Here is a 21,489-nt window from a genome sequence, read left to right as displayed (position 1 = left end):
CACACTGGCATTAGAATGCTCTGGCTACAATGATCCAGCACTGTAACAGTACACACCTACAGCAAAAAGGGTTCTCATTTCTTCATACAGATTTGTCTCCTACTATGCAAGGAATAAGCCAGCAGGTCTTGTAAAATCTCTGCAAATGAGAAGCTCTCTCTTTCTTCAGCAGTCTTTTCCTCTTCTTTGACAATACCAGAATTATATGGTCTGTGTTTTAATGGCAGATAGGTTTTTAATCTTAAAAGTTGTCAGCAGGAAAATACAGACAACAGGTTCAGCTCACAATGCAGAATGGATATTCAGCAGCCCAGGTTTGTACTCTTTGGCAAGTTCATAATTTTACTGAAACCAATTCAGAGCAGGACAGCAATACCTGGGATTCTGTGCAGCTTTCCTTATAAATGAGGGTTGGCCTTACAGCATTTGAATGGAACAGGCTTTAAATGAGGGCTCTCCCCTTCAGAATTTTCTGCTACACTTCTGAATTTGCTTCTTTCCTGATCAACTTCCTACACATACTCTTTACAGGATGTGGCACAGACCAAAAAATTAATAGTTTGGGGTTTTTTGGTGGTTTGCTGTCTTTTTTTTTTCTTTTTTAAACCTCAAAACAAGCTGCTGATAATTAAATATACCTTTGGTGTCACTTTCATAAATCCAAATTCTGCTGAACCAGATGCACTGGTCTAAGCTCTAAACCTCACATTTCTAATTGCAATTACTGTTGCATACAATATATTCAGTGTTATTAAGTCTTCTATGAGTGCAGTGGAAGTCTGATCATAACATTAATGTTGTTCCTCATAGGTTACAAACACAAAGCATTAGCTCACAATCTACTCAATTTGCCCTGAGAAGTGGTGAATGTAAACCTTGCACAAAGAGCTTTCAACTCTAAGAAATTCTTTGATCATCTTGATTTAAGAGGATTATGACATGGATCAGTTGTAATATAAATGGCATGCTGGTGAAATTCTCAGTATACAAAAAAAATAAATTCAAAGTAAATACACAGCTAGCCCAACTAAACTCAGTTGGAAGATTAGGTTAAGACTTAAATACACTGTGTGCTTCAGAAGAAGTATTAAGACCCAGGAAACAATCACTTTCAAACAGTCTAGCACTCAAGAGAAGAATCCATGCAATACTAAATTGGCAGGGGAAAGGACAGCAAAGAATACAGGATACATTTGCTACTGTGAACATTTTCTTTTTATCTATTTCCATACACCCCAAAATATGTATGTGTAAACTCACTGTGCAGTTTATTGGTTTCAGATTAAAATTAACTAATCACTTATCAGTGACAGCCAAATGCAGCCAGCTAAAATGCCAAAAGTCTTTTTCACTGTCCATCAGGAAAAAAATAAAATTATAATAAAAATTAAATAAAATTCCCAAGATGGTGACAAATGCTCCCCTTACTCAATCCAAAGCCTTTGAGTTTGAAGGACTGTTTTGGAATAAAACTACAAAGCAAATTTAGAAACTGCAATGAGCCTTCAGAATAGAGAGTGGAGCTGTACTGATCAAAACAGTACTTGGGAGTCACCATTATCACTGTGTTCCTGGAGCTGCTTCTAGTTCTCCATGAAGAGTAAATCTCCATTTCAGAACAAGACTCCTCACTCTAAAATGAACCTGAAAATGTCATCATTCAAGGCAGCAAGGTAGCAATTGCATACCTACTCCATATATCCAATACTTCAGCACCTGGTCTAAACTAGATTTCTAATTTCACAGTCAGCTGAGAGAACAAACCAATCTGATTTACCAGCTTTTAAGGTATTTTCATCAGCAGCCCCATAGTCATGTAGCCACTGCAGGGGTCTGTCTCACCCTGAGACAAGGTGACAAACCAGGACAGAGCAAGGGACATTCTCTGCTGACAGGGAGACTTTCAGAGCACTAAAAGCACACACATTAGGAGAAGCTTGAACAGCCTGCATTCTGCCCTTTCAAGCTGCACTGGATGTTAGTGCAGCTCTTCAGTGTACGGAGAGGTACTAAAAACAACAGGTGAAGCAGTGCCCCAAAAAAGGGAATGTACCCTTTGCCTGTCCTTTGGATCCCAACATAATGTCCCAGCAGCATAAGTCCTTCAAAACCCAAAGGGAAGTATGACAGGTCCTCAGCAGACATGCAAACAAAGCATACAGGCACAGGGTAAGTACAACTATGCACACAGCATGTCTCGCTGCCCGAGGAAGCCATGCCCACTTATTTGTATTCTGAAACCCAGAGGCCCAATATCTTTAAACATTAACTTCAGTGAAGGGGTTTTTTTTGTTAAAAATGAAACAGCTCTTTGTTTTTCAACAAGATTTGTCCAGTTTGCCTGTTGGCTTTCTTTCCTTTTAACTAAATTAAAGATTCTTGTTCCACAGCTGTAGCACAGCATTCACACTAACTTGTAATGAATGCTTAAAATGAAAAAAAAAACCCAAACCAATATTCTTTGCTCTGTTGAATTCTCAACACACTTCCATAATTTTAATACTAAGCACACTACAGTTGTGCAGGCTATGCTTAAAGGCTGCATGGCAATAAAAAGAACAAATTATGAAACAAACTAAGCATCTGAGATAGTAAATAAAGGAAAGAAAAATTGTCTTTATAGTATCAAAATGACAAGGTAAAACAACAGTTAAAAAAATCCAAAGGAAAGCAAAAAACCTTGGGGGAAAAGATCAGAGCCGACATTAAAACTCACCAATCCAACAGCTGTTAGAAAAATCCAAAAATTAATAGTATCACCTGAGGATTGAAGTGAATTATTTGGGAAAACCCTGATGAAAATGCTGATGAGGGAGAATAAGTCACTGATGAAATGACTGGACCTCTAGGTGCTCATCTAAAAAAGAAGCGGTTCTAGAATTAACAATGATACCCATAATTAAGACTGAAGTGTTCAAAGGACCTCAAGGAGGTCAGAAAAAAACCATGGTCAGAACTACTCCCTGGGATGCCTTGCAAGTGGCAAACATACAGGAAAAATATGGATGAAAACCAGGGGAGTCAGAGACTGAGCATTTGTTGAGAGTAAGTCTCTCAGCAGCAAGTAGAATATTGCTGGATGGAAGTGAAGCTGATGGATACTGGGCTAGGACCTGAGCCTATCAATCAACCCCATTCAATAACCAGCAGGATTGCATATTGGGCAGGAGGAACAGAGGTTATGGAAAGAGCAGGACCAGCTTCCATACCCATATGGTGATCTCATGAAATATTCATCACTATTACATGGAAATGTATGGACATCTAAACGGATACATCCCAATCTCCATAGAAGTCGATCCTAGTGTGTTAAGACCTCTATTGAAAGAAGCCCTGATAATGTTAAAAATGTTTTCAGTAGGGTGACAAGACCAAATAGAGAAGACAAAGATGAGACAAAGAGAAGATGTAATGCATAGTGAAGTGTTACAAGATCCCCAAAGATGACCTTTCCTCTTGGGCAAGACTCTTTCATGACACAGTAAACCACGCTAGGGAAATAGGCTGGGAAACTCCATCCTGGAGAACAAAACTTGGGCCTTTGAGAGGGGCCCAAAAACTCAAGTGCAAAGACTTCCTGAGTGCCAGGTGAGGACTTTTAAACATACCTCGCCTGAGACAGAAGAAGGATCAAAACACCCCTGAAGCAAAATGAGCTGTGGAGGACAGTGGTAGCTTTAGGCACTCCCCATGCAGCTCTCAGGCAACAACCAGACAGCACTTAGTGAAAAGACTGCAAGGGGGACACGTGAAAAAAACAAAAGCTTTCACAGAAAAAACATACCTGCAACCATTTGAGAAGAGGAAAAGAGAAAGAAAAAACCTCACTAAGTGCTGAGAGAACCTTAGGCTTTATCACCTGGTGCATTATAGCCTATCAATTTACTTACCAGTAGGTCTGGAAAACATTCTTGGAAATACGTGATTGATAGAGGAGCTCAAATTTCACTAAATACCCCAATGGATGCTGAGAAATTAGACATAAGTTTTAAAAGAAATAGGATCCACGCACCAGAATTTAATGAACAAAGTAATTTATGTTGTACTGCCAAAATCTGTTTATGTTTACCTGTGGAAAGACAATGGACCTCACACACTCTTGCAGTCACAGAACAGGGAGAAAATTCTTTAGGATACAATATCTTTAAAGGAGAAGTTTGGCAACTGCCTGATGGGAATATTTGATCATTCAGGCCCACAAAATGTGGCCTGAAAAGAATGAGAAAATTTATTCAACATCAAATGGTCTTAAGCATGTACTGACAGGAATGAAATTGGTATCTGGACTGTTAGCTGTCACTAAAACAGGTATGCTAATGCCAAAGCTACTATTTCAGGGCTCTATAACTGCTTTTCCAGTCTTCCTGTTCCAGATTACACACAAAATCACGATGGATTACTCCTGACCAGCATGATGGTGCAGCAGTGGAACAGAAAGGAGGGTGTATCAAAGGAATTTTTCATATTATTATGAAATTATTAATCTTATTATCCCCAAGCAAACAGGATGGTGGAATGTGCTGATGGTTGGTTGAAAAGCTACTTTACACTTCATGCATCTGGATGGGATAAAAGGTTTCCCTCTGTATTATATGAGATAGATAAATGACAAGGACCATGGTGTAATGTGGATTTCTGCAATGCTGGATTTCTGTCAAGGGCAGTCTTTGACAATGAGGGTTGGCTGGGCAAGGGATACTCCCACAGCAGCACAGCTCACAGCTCCTACAACCTGCCTAGCCTGAGCTTCAGGTCACTCCATCTTGAGGTGTGACCGGAACAGAATGCACAAAAGACAACAGCTTTGTGGGAAGTGACCATTTGGAGTCATTGTAGGACCTTTTCTTTTATCCACTTCACTACAAGCTACCAAAGCTCTGATTACAGTGGAGCTCCCACACTCCACTGAGTGACTGAGTCAGAAGTGAGTGAAAAGTCTTTAATTGCTCAAGAGTTAGAATCATAGAATAATTAAGGTTGGAAAATACCTTTAAGATCATCAAGTCCAATTTTCAACCCAGTACCACTACCATTAAACCTTGTCCTCGAGTACCATATCCATACTTTTTTTGAATATTTCCAGCGATGGTGACTCCACCACTTCCCTGGACAGCAGGTTCAATTTTTTACAATCCTTTCTATGCCTCCCCTGGTGCAACTTGAGGCCATTTCCTTTTGTCCTGTTACTTCTTACCTCAGAGAAGAGATTGAACCACACCTGTCTACAACTGCCCATTCTCACTTTTACTAACAGGTCCTTATATATGGAGGTAAAATAGAGGATCACAGAGCTTCTCCAAAAATACACTTGAGCTCAAACTAGACAATCTGCCACCTTGAACAGCTTCTCCTAGTTACACAAGACTCACAAAGCATAGAAAAGCTGAAGTGAGAAGCGAACAGTCACTTCTTCAATAAACTTAGAGGCTTTCCATCCAATTCTGCCAGTAGGTGGAGCAGCAACAGCATTACATATAGAGACATAAATATTTCCCTATATATGTTCTATCAATCAAATATGGCTGTACGTACATACATATATAATTTTTTATATATTCTAGCTCTTTAAAGAAATGGGGGAAAGGGAATATCACACTATAAGATAACAGTTTCTCAAAGAGGATGCTTTTGCCTAAATTTGCAAACTGCTGCTACTGCTGTTACAGCACAGAGAAGGGCAAATTCTGAAAGGGCCTCCAGCAGCTCTGCTGCAGGACTAGTTAGCTACCAGCTAAATAGAGTTCTGTCTGTGTTCCTCCCCCAGGCTCTAGTTGTTTTTTTACACAGAGCCAGGCAGATAATCAGGGATTTTCAGGGACAGCAAGGGGTCCTTTGAGAACACCAGCTCCTTTTCTTCACGTTATTGCAGGACAGAAAAGTGGGAAAATGGTGAAAATATATTTATTTTCCTTTACCAAAAGCATAATGATAGAACCATATGAGCTTAACTTCCAAGCTATACTAAAAATCATACACTGCCTCTTGTGCTCTGTAAATGAAGCCAGGATTGCAGTGGCAATGCACAGGTGTGTTTCCTAAGCAGAAAGAACTTTGGCAATTCCAGTTTCCCAGAGTAAATGGACAATTCAATAACTATTCAAGCATGTTATTCTACTATTTCACTGGTCACTTTGCCACAACAGTGTTTATCTTAGTACTGACCATTATCCTGAAGGACTCCTGTGGAAGCTTTTACTGTCTGTTTTACTTTTGTAGAGTGGTTAGAAAAGTGTCGTCTGGACACAGAATTCTCTGAATTCTGGCTTTTTTTGTCTTTCCTTTTGGGCAGCTGAGGCGAGGAACTGTATTCTCCCTGGTCATGAGATCCAATTGTAGATTTAGACTGCCCATCATTTCCCTAAAAAGAGGAGGACATAATTATCAGTGGTGCAAATTAAAAACCTTATTTTTTTAAATTTCATTAAGGACTGGTATCAGGTGTTAAAGAACCGTAATAATTTACAATTAGTACATTTAAGTGATACCTTAAATTATCCAGATAAGTATAGCTATCTTGTGAACTTACAATATGATCTCACCAATTAAATTTTCAACAGCTTCCAGGAGAAAAATCACATTTTTATTATAAGAAAATAATGTTTCATTTAATGAAAAGAATGGCTAGATGAACCTGCATGCATATTATATGCAGCTATCTCTCACCTATATGTGTGAACAGCCTCAAGATATAACACGTTAATATGACTGGTTAATAAATCACTGTCTGTGTAAATGAGACCTGGGCATTATTCTGTGTCAAGAGAAGCTGGAGGAGAATGACAGCCTCACAGGGCAGTAACACATTCAGTGCATTGTGAACAGAAACTTGAATGTTTTATTGCTTACTTCTTTTTAGTGGCTCCAGAGACTTGTTTTGTTTTGTAAAGAGTGAATGGACATGATCAACTACCACAATTATAATGACAGACTGTGAGTGTGATTCCCTGCTGTCTTCTACAGCAAACTGCACTTGTCGAGAACTGGTGAAAACAGATACTTATATTCTGTTTTGGCACTAAAATTAAATCCACAGACGACTCTTCTGGTAGCAATGAGGGGTTAGGCTCTTCTCCCAGGCAACAAGCAACAAGACAAGAAGAAAGGGCATAAAGACATGCCAGGTTGGTTCAGGTTGGACATAAGGAAGAATTCCTTCACTGAAACAGTGATTAAGCATTAGAAGAGGTTGCCCAGAGAAGTGGTGGAGTCACCATTCCTGAAAGGGTTTAGGAAACAACCGGATGTGGCACTTGATGCTACAGTTTACTTGACATGGTGGTGATAGGTCAGAGATTGAACTCGATGACCTTGGGAGTCTTTTCCAACCTTAATGGTTCCCTGACTCATTTTGTACACATATAAATAGCTAAACAGGATACAAAGCAGTGAAGGATCAAGCTCTGGATGTAGTGGTTACATAGGTATATAATTTAAATAAGTAAATATATACACAAATGATCAGGTTTATAGGAAAGACCTCAACGCAGCAGCTAATCTTTGCTATGGAAGCTTTTATCAAAAACAAAGCAGCCCTTAGCACAACAATATTTTCTCAGATGTCTTCTGTCTAATTGACACTGCAAATAGCTACAGATTCATCAGGCTTTAATAAGCATGCCACCACGTGGTTGTGAATTTTCTCTTCAGATTTAATTAAGACCCAAAGGACAGGGATTTTCCATCTGTCAGAATTTAGCTGAATTAGAAATTTGATACTTACACTGCCTTTAGACTTTCGAGATCCCACAATTGGAGGTAGTACAGAGGTTTTGGAACTGCAGGAAAAAGCCATATATTAGAACTGTATACCCTGTCACTGGCACAAACACTATGTATCTATAATCAAGGCAGATAATTCCAAGATGGCTATGGCAACAGAGGTAATTGTTTTCTTCACTGTGTGTTTTCACTAAGCATCACTTGTTCTGTTTACTAGACTATGTTTAAATGCATAATCATTAACTTATTCAACAAGTGCATTACTCCACAATGCATACTTTATATACCAAAACCTTGCAGAGCAGTATTCAGCAAATTACTATGTGAATTCTCCTTACAATTTCCATTTCTTTCCTCTTATTTCAATGAAATGGTTCCAAATTCTCATGTTTTCCAAAGGTACAAAAAGCACAAGTTTCTCCTTACAGACACCCAGTTTAGGACTCCATTATGTGATTGTTCTAGCCTACAAAAAATTGACCCAAACATAAAACAATCTTAAGGGAGTATATATTTCACAAAACATTACTAACCAAGAGTAGACCTAAACTGCTGTAGCTGCACCTAATCTCATTCAGCTATATACATTTGTATCCCAAGGAAAAAAATAGGATTACTTTGACTTGGATTAAATTTTCTTGGATGCTAATTTTGTGATACATGATAAAGGGAATGCTTATGAGATGAACTGGTCTCCTGAATTTCCATTTCTGCTTTTGTTTTTTTTATCTCAGCTTTTTCAGAAGCTGACAGTGAGGTTTTGCATCCATACTAACCCATGCATCATTCTTGGAATAATAGTTTGGTACTTTACTATTGACACACACAAACACACAGGAGTGTATCACACACCTTTAGAACTTACCCCTGTGGCCTTTTCATTGTAGCTTTGGACAGCAGATCACCATATGGCAATTTCTTAAACTTTTCTCTACCCACTGCAACATAAATTTGCCCATTCTCCAAGTCTGACCCATTCTGAACAAGTTTTCCATCTAGAGTGTAGAGTCTGAAAAATATGAAAATGCTTATTATAGTAAACCTTAACATTCAGTTAGGTGCCTTAAGAGCACTGAAAGCTATGTTAATCTAAACTCGCTAAATATATGTTGAATTTCCAGATATGAAACCCAATAAAGTACAGTGGACACCATACAATGATCAGCAACTACATTTTTTTAAAAAACCCAACCAAGTAAAAAAAACAAAACCCAAAAAACCCAGAACAAACCAACCACCAAGGAAAACAGCAAAATAACTACTTAAATCACAGCTTATATAAGACTAACAAAGTATGAAGTACTATAATAGATTAAATACTCACATAATTCCTGGAAATAAATAAATTTCTTTATATTTCTAAGTTCTTCAATACCTTTTCCCTGTTACTTTGGAAGGAATCTATTCCATGAGTTCCTGACCTCCTCACCTACCAAGTTCCACAACAGATTTCTATCTGTGCTCAGGGAACTATGAAGTAACCTGGGAAGAACAGGGAATTCATGACTGAAAGCCCTGTCCACCTAACACAGACCATGCCAATAACATTGCATTTATACTGTTGCACTGTGTAGATCAGAAGGTTGGAACCTGACAGGAACAACAGGAAATACAGTACTCTGTTAAAACAAGAAGCCATGCATCTTGGGCACATACCAATAATGACTATGTCTATTACACCAGGTGGATTTTTACCATAATGACTTCTTTTTGAGAAGAAAGAAATGTATCAGGGACTGGTGGGGGGAAATTACTTCCTTGTCAAGTTAGTGATTTTATTTTAGCATGGTCAAAACAGTATGTAAGGAGGAACATTCAATAATAAATTAGCTCTTTCCTACAAAGCATGGTTCAAAACTCAACAATATTTATATTTAATTTAAAAGTCAACGGTAACAACTTTCATTAAAGTCTTAAATGCAGGAATGTTGAATGGCTATCTTAACTGCCTTTCTAGAAGCCTTCTAGCTATACTAGAGATACACTATGTAAGAATTTATAGTCATAAATTTCAACACAATGCAAGGAGATGTAAAAACATATACACAACCATACTATGAACATTTGGGGAAGAATATCAGGAGGCTACCTTGAATACACCCTTGACTTATAATGTGCAAAAATTTTCAGTTTAATAGAGAAAGAACTTCTAAAATTGATACATGTGGTGGCATAACCTTGAATAAACACAGAAGAAAATAATGTACTTTACTGAACCAGGAATCATAGAATATCGGAGGTTGAACAAGATGTCTGGGGACCACCTAGTCCAATCATGCCTTGCAGAGCAAGAGCAGCTAGAGGAGGTTGTTCAGGACTGCCTCTAGGTATGTTTTGAACACCTGCAAGGATGGAGACTCCAGTGCCTCTCTAGGAAACATGTTCCAATGTATGATGACCATTACTTTCATTTCGTGCCCATTGCCTCTTGTCCTATCACTGCACACCCCTGAGAAGAGCCTGGCTCTGTGTTCTTCGCTCATTCCCACCAGGTATATACACACATTTAAAAGATCCCCCTGAACCTTCTCTTCTGCAGGCTGCAGACTCCCAGCTCTCCTCACACTACAAGTATCTTCAAGCCCTTCCACTCCATGGCCCTTTGCTGCTCTTGTTCCTGCATGTCCATGTCTTTCTTGTATTACCCTCATGAAAGTACCCTAATTTTTTGTGTGTCTCCTGCCACATGGGAACACGTTTCTAAGTGCAAAGACTGAAAATTTTAAAGGTGAAATTACAGCTGTTTTAAAACTAGATCACATTGCTGCTTCCTTGAGAAGAGGTATGCTAACTCTGGAACACCTCATTTGTATTACTCATATTTATTTCATAGCGCAAACATTCTACAGGCATGCCAGCAATTCAAAGAGCAATTTATGTTTCACTACCAAAGAGTCAACATCAGTTACACACAAACAATGAAAATAAAACAAGCTATCAGAAAATCAGCAGGAAGCCTATTTTTGAATTAATCTTGCTGTGTTCTGCTAGATTGCACTTCACTTTGGGAACTCGGAGGAAAAACCAGCAAATCAATGTACCACAGCTTAAGAATGGTTTATATATTGGTATGGGGCTGCAGATATAGAGGGGTACATACAAAATAATGGTGTTGTTTTGTTCCTGATCTTTCATTTTGCTTGTGCTTTAATGTTATATTTAAAGTGCACAAGTTGTTTGTTTAATATAACTCAAAAAAATGTTACAGATTATCTGGCAATCTCTAATTGCATTTTTCACCCTGAAAATTATAATCACCATAGCAAAATCAAACATAATCAGTCTCTGAAGATGAAAGTGAAATAAAAAATGCATTTTTTAAAAATGGATCTTCAAACAAATAACTAACTACATGGACTTAACAAGCACATACAAGTTCTGTGACACAAATTTCTGAAGCTACTTTTTTACAATTTCTGAATTTTGAAGCCACAATTTTCACCCACCCACTTTGCCACAACCATTCACAGACCAGATGGGCTCTCTCTGGCTTGTATTATGTAACAAAAATGTCCTTGTGGTCACTTCTTCTGAGGATGACCTAAGTTTGCTTTGTGAGATGTCAGTGGACTTCCACTTTCCCTCCTGAATCCAAGCTAAAAAGTGACAGCCAAAAGAAAGCAAGCATACAGGCTGAGAAAGGGAGACAGCAAAGACACAATTTCTGGGATAATACCCCCAAATTCCCAGCTGTGATGCACATCAGATTGCTGCACCCCATCCCCATCAACAAGCTGGCAAGCAGAAAAGCTGCTTTCCAATCATCTCCCCTCTCATATTTCATGCTTGCATCTCTATTCTGATCAAGGTGATCAATAATTTCTTTTTTAAAAAGCCCCATGTGAAACTGTGAGACTTGGTAGCTTTTTAAGTCTTTTAATAACATGGAAAAGAAAAAATCTGCCCTGTACATAATGCAGGTTCCTGTAAGTCCACTTATGCTTCTTTAATGAGAAATTACATCTTCCCAGCGTCAGTGGTCTTACCAGATCTCCCCGAATGCTAACATAGTTTCAGTAAACCCCAGCAAGTAACACATAACTTACTAGAGAACTATCACTTTACTAATGGATTTAATATGTATTTCTAATATTTTAAAGAAAAGAAAATGAAAACTGAGTCAATAGAAAACCAGCAAGGGGAAAACATTAAATAATTTAAAATGTCATGTACATTATCTTATTTTTGAAGGATTAAAGCTGAGCACTGGAAGGGAATGTCTCAAAAGGAATCTTAGTTATATATTGAATGCTTTCATGTACAACATTCAGTTTCACCAGAATGACACCAAGTAATGAGAATAAAATGTGAAAGATTTTTAAATGGCTAAACAGCCTGAGAGCAGGAAGAATTGGTATGTTGTAAATGTCTTTTCTCACTTTGTTCACTTCTGAATTACACTAGTGGAGAAACAGACCCAGAAAGCTTCAACACATGCAAGTTTACTGCAAGTGAAAATCCTAAGCAGCTAGCTAATAGGAGCAAAGAAGTTCAGGGCCGAGAGAAAAAACTTGATGACAGCTAATTTTCAACAGCATTACCTTAACCTTCTTTCACCCTTATCAAACAGGAAAGCAAGCAGAAGAACTAAAAGAACTACCTTATCTGCACTGTTTTGAAAAAGATTTTGCAAGCTTAGCATCAGACATTGCATAGGCTGTGAAGAATGATTTTCCACAAAAGGCCCTTTCCCACCTGATGAAGAGATTTCTGTAATGTGCTCTGCATGGGGCCACACTGGAATGTCAGTAATTTGCTTGCACACCTTGAGAGCACACTTCAACTGCAATGTTACTCACTGACATCACATCTATCATTTTGCTCTAAAACTTATAAAAACTACCAAATGCCATTTTAGGTAACTTATTTTACATTGTAAAAGCCTTAAGGGACTGAAACCTACCTATCCAAGAGGTCACCTCCTATTCCTTGGATACCTCAACAACTCAGACCAGCTGAGATACTGGAACTGGCAAACCCCAACAACAACTTTGGCCTTGGTTTTTATTAAGAGGCTGAGGGCTGAATATGAAGCACATCCTAGTCTTGCCCCAGGTATGCAGACCCCAGAGAATCTATAATATTCGCCTTGAAATTGTTTACCCCAATGAATTTAAAGAAATACCAAAATTAAAAAGTAACACATATCACATGTATCTCACATTCCAAATATCTTCACCAACTTTACCATGCTCATTTATTTCATTATGACATGCAACTTATTTATTAGTACTAACTGTGTTGCATTATTATTGTATTATTACAGGCCTGCTAATTAAATAAATTAATAAATATTAATTTTAAAATAACAGTTCAAGCAAATTGCAGTTACCCTTTTTTTAAAATAGGAGTAGAAATGAAATGTGAAGGTTACTAAGAGTCAACGTATTTCCACTTTGTGGCCTTCTGATGTATTTTAATTTTCTTACAGTGAAACTTCCCATAAAATAGGAAGGATTCATTAGATGTACCTATGGAGTTTTAGAAACATATCTAGGCATATAAAATGCATCTCGAAAATATTTTACTTCCTAATACCTGTGAACAGCTCCACTTCTGAGGGTAACTTTTCCTGTCACCATTTCAAGAATATGGTCCCAGTGATTCAGTGTTTTCCTGGGAATGAGGAGGCGCACTGCAGGGCTAATAAGGTCTCCATTAGCAATCAGGCTGAAATAAAGCAAAGTAAAATAACTTGGAGGAGCATTTTAAACAAAGCTCACCTGAAGTGAACACAGTACCACCACCACCACTGAAATGGCAACCCACTAAGTGAAAATTCTACTTACAAAATAGTGTAGGGCTCCTGGAGAGGCTTTCGAAACCGCGCTGACACGGTGATCCTACTGTGAGTAACTGGCTTGACCTGCAAGAACAAAAGAAGAATTGGAAGTTACACAGTCCTCACAGTCAGAAAAAGTTTACCCTGACTACCATCAGCAAGTGGGACAGCATGTCTTTAAAGCATTCACCTTATTCCATTACAGCTTCACCTTGTACACAGCACACATAATTCCTGCTGCAGGTTTATGTGTATGCTGAGTAACAGCCACAGCACAGCACACCACAGTGCACCATGGCACAACACGTGGTTGGCTCTGAGGAGACAGAATTGTATGCACATCTCTGGTTGTTCTACAGACCCAAAGAAACATACATACAGACCCAAATGCTGTTCTTGCTGTCTTAGTCTTTATTGCTTATAACCATGGTGCAGGCAATATAACTATCTCCTCTTTTTAACAATAAATTATATTGCTAGATCCCTCTGCTATTACAATAACTACCTTTGGTCTTGTACAGGCCTTTAATCCAAATCCATCAGTAATTTATAAAGGTTCCTGAATAATTTGCTCATTTTAGAGCAATGACTCAAAAGTGAGGTGAACTGCAGATTTTTAGCCTTCAGAATAATACATAGGCTACTCAATTCCCAGAATTATTCCCTATACTCTTTTGAATGGACACTGCATTGAGATCAACATTGATGTTGTTATTCTGAACAGAAAGTTAAAAAAAAAGAAAAGGATAAACCCAAACTCCAAAATCATTAGGAAGATTTCTTTTTAATTCTTCATCATTAGCAAATCAAAGTAAGGTGTTAAATCCAAACAAACATTCAAAAGTTATAGTACATGCATTTACAAGTTCACTACATTTCTAAAAAAAATACCATAGAAGCTTAAAGGATTAAATAGCTGGTGTGCAGAGAGACATGCTTTCAAAGAGATGTACAAAGTTTATTTAAACTGGCAATTTTCCAGTCACCATGTAAAGCAGTCTAATGACACAGTATGTTGCAGTTTTATCACACTCTGTGCTAACTTAACCAGTGCTTCTCATTTAATTTGTGGGAAATGGTCTGAACTCCAGGGCTTTTAGTCTTTGCTTGGATTTTCCCACAAACTCATTTAGTAATGACTAGAATGCTTTCCAGTTCTTTCTTGGGCATACACTGAAAAGAAAGGTGCTCAACCTAGTAGATATTCCCAATGGGCTAAAGATTATTATTAAAATAATGAAATCTGACTTCTCACATGGGTCAAAGAATGTCACACAGCAAATTCTGCACCAAGCACATAAATTCTGGAGATGAGATAGCAAATTTAGGAGAAAAGGAAGCAACAAAACAAAAACAATAATGGCACTCCTTAGTGTACAATCATTTCAAGTAAAATACAGCAACAGGTAAATCTGTTGAACAAAATCTGTTTTCAATGTCTGCTGAAAAAGAAACATATTTATTCTGAATTCAACTCACTTCAACTTTTTGCGTTTTTTAAAGGCCCTTGTGAGCTGTGTAGCCCTCAAACATTTGTGTTTTGAGAGACTCAGAGGACATAAAAGCCCACAGTGGTTATGGATGCAGAAAGGCAGAATCAACCTTTGCACAGCTCCATAGACTAAAAAGACTAAACAGGAACAATCAGCCCCAGAAGGGCATGGTGATATGAAGGTCAGTGCAAAGGGATATTTTGGCCAGAAACATCTACAAGAGGAGAGACAGCAAGGAAGATAAGCAGACTCCTGGCATGGCTGGGGACCTTCCCTTTAAGCAAGCAATTCACAAGCCATTTGCATTTACTCAGACCTATTCTGTAGATGCATGTTTGTTTTGGCCTCATACAAAGAGAAATTTTGTACTAGCCTGTACATGCACTAATGCCTAAGGTAATTGCAGTTCACAGTCTTGCTGTCACTTCCAGTGTGATCTGAATAAGGTGAAAGATTCACACCTACTACTACAGGCTTGGAAAGAGAGTAAGAGGTTGCTATCATATACCTCATTAGGGGAGGTAAAGACATTTCTTGAGAACTGCAGAGTAACTTAGGAGTTCAGCCATTCATGCAGAAACATTAGAAGCATATTCTTCAGAGCATAACTGTTCATTTATGTCACCAAAATTCGAAATGAAAATTTACTGGAAAAAAATTAAAATAAACCTTAAGCTGCAACATCTGAAAACATTTCTGTTGTTGCTGTCAGCCATTAAAGGGTTATTTTCTCAGTGTAAGCAATCTAATAAAGAGCTTCAGCTTTTTTTGGGGAGAAAAAAGTAACTTTCTAAAGGTTATGCTACTGGAGGATAAGACAATACTGATTTACTTCCATAGCATCAGGCTCTAATGTTTAGGCTCCAAACACAAAATGGGAGTTACTAAACCTTGGATGCCCTTACACCTTTCTTTGTAGCTGGTAGGTTGCCAGGATAATCCCCTATAAAATATCCAATACATAAACAGTAAAATTATAAATCACTTTTTCTAAAAGTTGATTCCACATCCATTCCTGATGCTCATTTATGCTGCTCAAGCTCTCCCACAGTCTCTCCAAACAGTCCATCAAATTAAGTTCTTTGATGCAGTCTGCAACATTCAGGTTCCAATGTTCCACGCTTCACTAGAGAGCATTCACTAAGCATAAAGAAGCCCTTTAGGATAGGCCTAGGTGTGTCCTATTACTTGGTTGCTCCTGCAGGCTGATGAAACCATTAACTTTGGTGTAGGCTCCTCAGAAGGCATCAAGTCATTGCACATAGCCCAGTCACCAGACCCTGGAGAAAACAATAACCTTACAGATGCTATGAGCCCATTTATTATTTGAAGGATTGTATTTCTGCCCCTAATAGATACTGAAGCATCAACTTGGAAGTTTGTCTTTTGAGTTGCTCTCTGAAGATCATTAGTATTTCTGGCAGCCTTCTGCCCCTTACAAGTTTAGGCTTGTTATTAAACAAGCAAAGTGCAGGGGATTATAACATGGGACCAGCTTGGGCCAAGACTAAATATTTGTCTGTTCTACCTAAGCATGGCCTAAATTGGGACAAAATATAAACTTGCATTGTTTATCTAAGCCTGTTTAAATCAATGTACCTTCTGTATTAAAAAAAAAATCAAGATAATATGTTAGTGCAATACATGTGATAAGGTGAAACTACAAAAATCAGTGCAAGGAAGCATGCTTTGAACGCATATTTTATAAAGATCACATTACACTGTGATTAAAAAAGAAAAAAAAAAGGTAAGAAAAAAACCACCACTTCCTATACTATACACGTTTCTTTTCATTAATCTGACTGTTCTGTTTGTAGAGTTTAGGATAACTTCTGTCTGATCAATGTTAAACTATTTATGGTCACGAAAAGCAAGGCACCTAACTTCAAAACAGAAAAGTGTACATTAATAAAAGACCAAGTGCTCAGCCACAGTAAATCAATTTATTTCCTTTGAGGTATGTGGAGTTCCACAAAACCATGCCAGTGGAAGACCTGGTCCAGGGGTTAATTAAAGAATACATAGTTCTGCTCCTATTATGTTTGTAGGAGGCACCACATTGTTGCAGTGTCTGGAATATCCTGACCCCTCTGGCACTGCAGAGTTACATATTAACAACAAAGTGGTCCTGGGTGAAAGTTTGTGCTTACATTAAGAGACCAGCATCACTAGCCCCCTAACCCCTTCATTTTCTTCTCATTTCACCAGCCACATTCTCTGATGATGTACATCAGCACTTTCCCATTTACGTCAGCAACTGCAAGCAGATTTACATTATTCAGTGGTCTGACCCCATTATGATTTTATCTTTAAATTTTGTACATTTTCAGTTTGTTTGAAAAGACCCATTTAAGGGCAGCTTCCATTTCCAACTGACAAACATTGCCAACAATTCATAATTTGTGATAAGATACTTATCTGAGGTATTACACGACAACACGCAGCAGCACAAAGTGTCCAGGGGAGGAAGGAGGAACTCAGAAAACTTTATGTAAGCTGGAAGCAATCAATCCAATGACAATTTGCAAGGCAACAAGAGTTACACAGTTGGAAATACACCATGGGATCACAGACGCTCAAAACCACTATAATTTTTATTTTTCTATTCTTTAAATAAAAGGTATTTCATACAGAGCTTCTTACAGCAGAATGGATTTTCCTTACTTAAGAGAGGAGTTACCATCTGTGAAATGACTTTGCAAAGCACCTTGCAAAGTCTGGGAAAAACAAAACAGCTAAACTCAGCAAAGGTTAGGCTCTAGGAATGGGAATCACTCTGCAGTGTTTGAGAACTCTGTAAACACTTGAATCTCAGAACACTTTCTACAAAGTCTCTGGGGAGTCCAGCTTTCCTCTTCGGTCATAACACACTGGGGTTGAACTTGTGATTAGCTCTGAGTGTCTCCTAACAGCCTTTTGTAAATACAAACACACAGCACATCAGCATCCAACTGAAGCAAGGTAATAAAATCCATGCCCTCACAGCTCTTTGTTTTAAACAACATCCTATATATTTTTCACTTATATGCTAAACATAGCTATTTTCTAAATATTTACAAAATTTAACAAATACAAACACAACACGTAAGAAAAACATACAACACATTGCTTGTAGGTACATTGCATGTAGGTACTTACATCTTCCAGTGTTGACTGCTGGAAAAAAAACCAAAAACAAAGCTAAATGATCAGCAGCCAAACCACTACCTCAGGCATACTATCATATTTTTATAGGAAAACCATTTTGAATAAGTCTGTGCATATCCACAAGTACAGTTGCATATAATATGTGTATATGCATAAATAAATACACACTTTAATACAATTTTCATTTAAAAAATTATTTTATGTTTATGTTCAGCTCACTACATGAAAACAAATTACAACAGTAAGTTTTCTAAAGCCATTACAGCACAGGAAAGATCTGTTTCATAGAAACATTACTTTTTTTTTAACAGGCGTTTTTATACACGACAAAAGATGCAGAGTCAAACTCATTAAATAACTAAAACTATGTCACTCCTTTTTAGAACACTATGAATAGGTTTGCTCATGCCATCTTTCTAACTCCAAGAAGTGTTACATTGGGAAAGAATGTCACACATATGGCATTAAATGGAAATCATCATTGAGAATGGCTATTCATGTAAGGACTCTGAGCAAGGCACACATTGGTTTGAAGTATACAGATAAAAATTAATGGTTTTCACTTCTTTCTTCAGACACATGCTAACCAGTAAAAGATAATAAACATTAATCTCTAACATGAAGATGTATCAAAATTAAGTTTATTTGTTTTGGTTGGTGTGAACCTATTTGCTGATCCCCACACATAAGGTTTTTGCTTCTATGAATGCCGCACTATACCTCTCAACACTTATAAAAATGTAGACTGCAAAGTGGGACAGACTCTGAAAACTACCCAATCTCCTCTTGGCTACTTGGGACTTGCAAGAGGCACATGACACTTCACAGAGTCAACCCTTGTATATAAGAAAAGTATGCAGTTAATGAATTAGTATTTTAACTGGCCTCTGAACACACCAATCTACATATTCAGTCTCTAAAAAGGTGATTTTTATGCACTTGAGGATAGGTTCAAATAGAAATGTGCTGTTCTTATCTTTACTTTTCCTTTCAGCGGTCATTAAATAATTAGACATATGCTAAATACAGGGATCTGGCAGCAGTTTCACAGTGCTACCATGAATACATACACCAGTTACTCACAGCTAAGAAATGGTATTACTAACTGATTTATTTACTTTCCTTACCAGAAATGTCCCCCCATCAAAGGGGGCCATTAAACAGCTGCATGATTTGCAGGACAACATGTATTTACAAAGCCACACTGGACAGCAACAAAGCAAGAGTCAAAAAATGTAATGTGTCTGAGCCAGATGCTCTGTGCTCCTTTGATTTGTGCAGGCTTAAAAGCTGGCCTTTCTTATTGCTACCAGTGTAGTCCTGGGTGCTATGAACATCTCACTCATAACTCACGTCACTTTATAACTAACCTTTCAAAGCTTTCAATGTTTCAACACAGTGTCACATTCCAAATTTATCAGCTCATGCAATGAGCCATGGCCTTGCCAGTTTGTTACAATGGCCTGTTTGTTAATCAATGTGCCCAGGAAAATTGAGAACAAATATTTACATCTCCCTGAGGTAGAACTGGGGTCAAAAGAACCAAAACCCCACTGATACACACCATCACCACCCTGTGATGCAAAAGAAAGGAATGTTAAAGGTTCAGTGATCAAAACCAAACAAGAACAATACGTTTTCTAAAGCTATTACAGCACAGGAAACATGTTATCTTTTTCATAGAAACATGACTTTTTTTTAATTGACATTTTTTACACATTGACTCGAGTTTCAGAGTCAAACTCACTGAGGTTTTTGGCTAGTACAAAACCATTTCAGTCATCCTATGCAGTAGCTAATCTGGATAATCCACACTTGCCTGGCTACTTTGCACTGCTAGATGGTGCTCGGGACAGTACAAACCAGCCTTGAGCCAGAAGCTACAAACCTTTCTACTGGTATGGATATAAAGCAACACTCAAACTGCTACTAACTGAGCAATAGGCCACAAGACCACAGCTGCACACAAACTTCTCAGCACGCATAAAACATGGATGAGCTGGAAATGAGCTATTCCACAGCAGACAGTTGTGTAGTGACTAAGGGAGCCTTCTAGACTCTATCAAAGCTCCTACAAAATTCCCAGACTGTTTAAAACCAACCCATTCACCTCCAAGGAAAATTGCCCTCCTTTTCAGCCACAGTAAGTGAAATGGAGTTTATATTCTCTGTACATCTCACCTCAGATATTTAAGCTCTGGGGAAAAAAAAAATCAGTCTGGATCTGCCATGACTTTGGGACATTGGACCAGTGGCCAAGTATTCAGTGGGGATAAGTCAAACAATGGCATGGCCTTATCTGCCCAGAACACAGCCTATGCAATGCTCCAAAATAGATCACATCTGTGTTCCCTCTGGATCCCAAGAACAGCTCCCATTTCTTCTCTGAGCTGCATGATGCTGTACCCACACTGCTTACAACACACACAATGATGGCATCAATAACAGTTTATTCAAGCAAAATAGATTCTGATATTAATTTGTGTCACTGACATGATAGTGATGATTCTGGCTGGTCTTGCCCCTCACATTTTGTGTCTTTTTCCCAAATTCCTTAGACTAATTAAATCAAAAGGAAGTCTCATCAGAAGGACCTGAAGCTAGGAACAGTCAAACAGCTGAAGAACAAAACAAAACCCCCCAAAAAACTTTTGTTTTTTCTTCACCATTTTTAATCAAAGGTGAAAGCTGTTAATGTTTCAAGTAAGTCAATTTAATATACAGCAACAAATTATTAATGAGACTAACACATGCCTCATTAAAAGCTTCAGTATTGGCACCTCTTCCCTTGCTCCTGGCCTCCTTACAGGCCAGGAAGACTGGCTACTCAACTGAACAAGGCAGGTCTTAATCATGGAAGAGAATAACTTTCAAGTTTCAGGTCAAACTCAATACAGACCATGGAATTCTCCAGTAGCATGAACCAAAGTCTTTCTGCTGCTCAAAAATTCAATAAATCCATTTGTAAGCAAGCTGCTAGGCAAAATACTTGAAACTGCACAGTTCAGGTAATACAGAAGTATATAAAGAGAAGTTTTATACATCCATAGTTCAAATAAGGAAAAAAAAAGGCACAGCTTTTCTTCTAACTGGATGTCTGGGCAGTTCTTCTCTAATTCCTCCTGGTATTAGGCTGTGAACACTCAGGAAGGGTATTTGTTTTGTATGTCTTGTTGTGCTAATTATGTTACCAGGATACTAAACACCAAACAATGGCATATCACATTTAACTATTAAAGATGTTGCCCAAGAAATTAAAGATATCACATTTTTTAATCTTCACATTTTAATAGTCTTATTCTTTAAAATATGCTTACAGCAGAATTACTATTTAATTTAGCATGAGAA

At 37.9% G+C, this 21,489-nt stretch overlaps 1 protein-coding gene across 1 annotated transcript in view; it reads right to left on the bottom strand.

Moving 5' to 3' along the window:
- The window catches only part of DCDC2 (doublecortin domain containing 2), a 50,894-nt gene that overhangs the window by 20,162 nt on the left and 9,243 nt on the right, over positions 1-21,489 (bottom strand). The window contains exons 3-8 of the mRNA XM_030943349.1: positions 18,133-18,150; positions 13,509-13,585; positions 13,258-13,389; positions 8,585-8,728; positions 7,721-7,775; positions 6,163-6,358 (exon numbers count right to left, since the gene is read on the bottom strand). Of these exons, the coding sequence (XP_030799209.1) occupies positions 6,163-6,358; positions 7,721-7,775; positions 8,585-8,728; positions 13,258-13,389; positions 13,509-13,585; positions 18,133-18,150 (622 nt within the window). The remainder of the gene's footprint in view (positions 1-6,162; positions 6,359-7,720; positions 7,776-8,584; positions 8,729-13,257; positions 13,390-13,508; positions 13,586-18,132; positions 18,151-21,489) is intronic.

This window comes from Camarhynchus parvulus, chromosome 2, assembly GCF_901933205.1.
Source record: "Camarhynchus parvulus chromosome 2, STF_HiC, whole genome shotgun sequence".
NCBI classification, from domain to species: Eukaryota; Metazoa; Chordata; class Aves; order Passeriformes; family Thraupidae; genus Camarhynchus; species Camarhynchus parvulus.
This window is presented reverse-complemented; position numbering and strand designations above follow the sequence as displayed.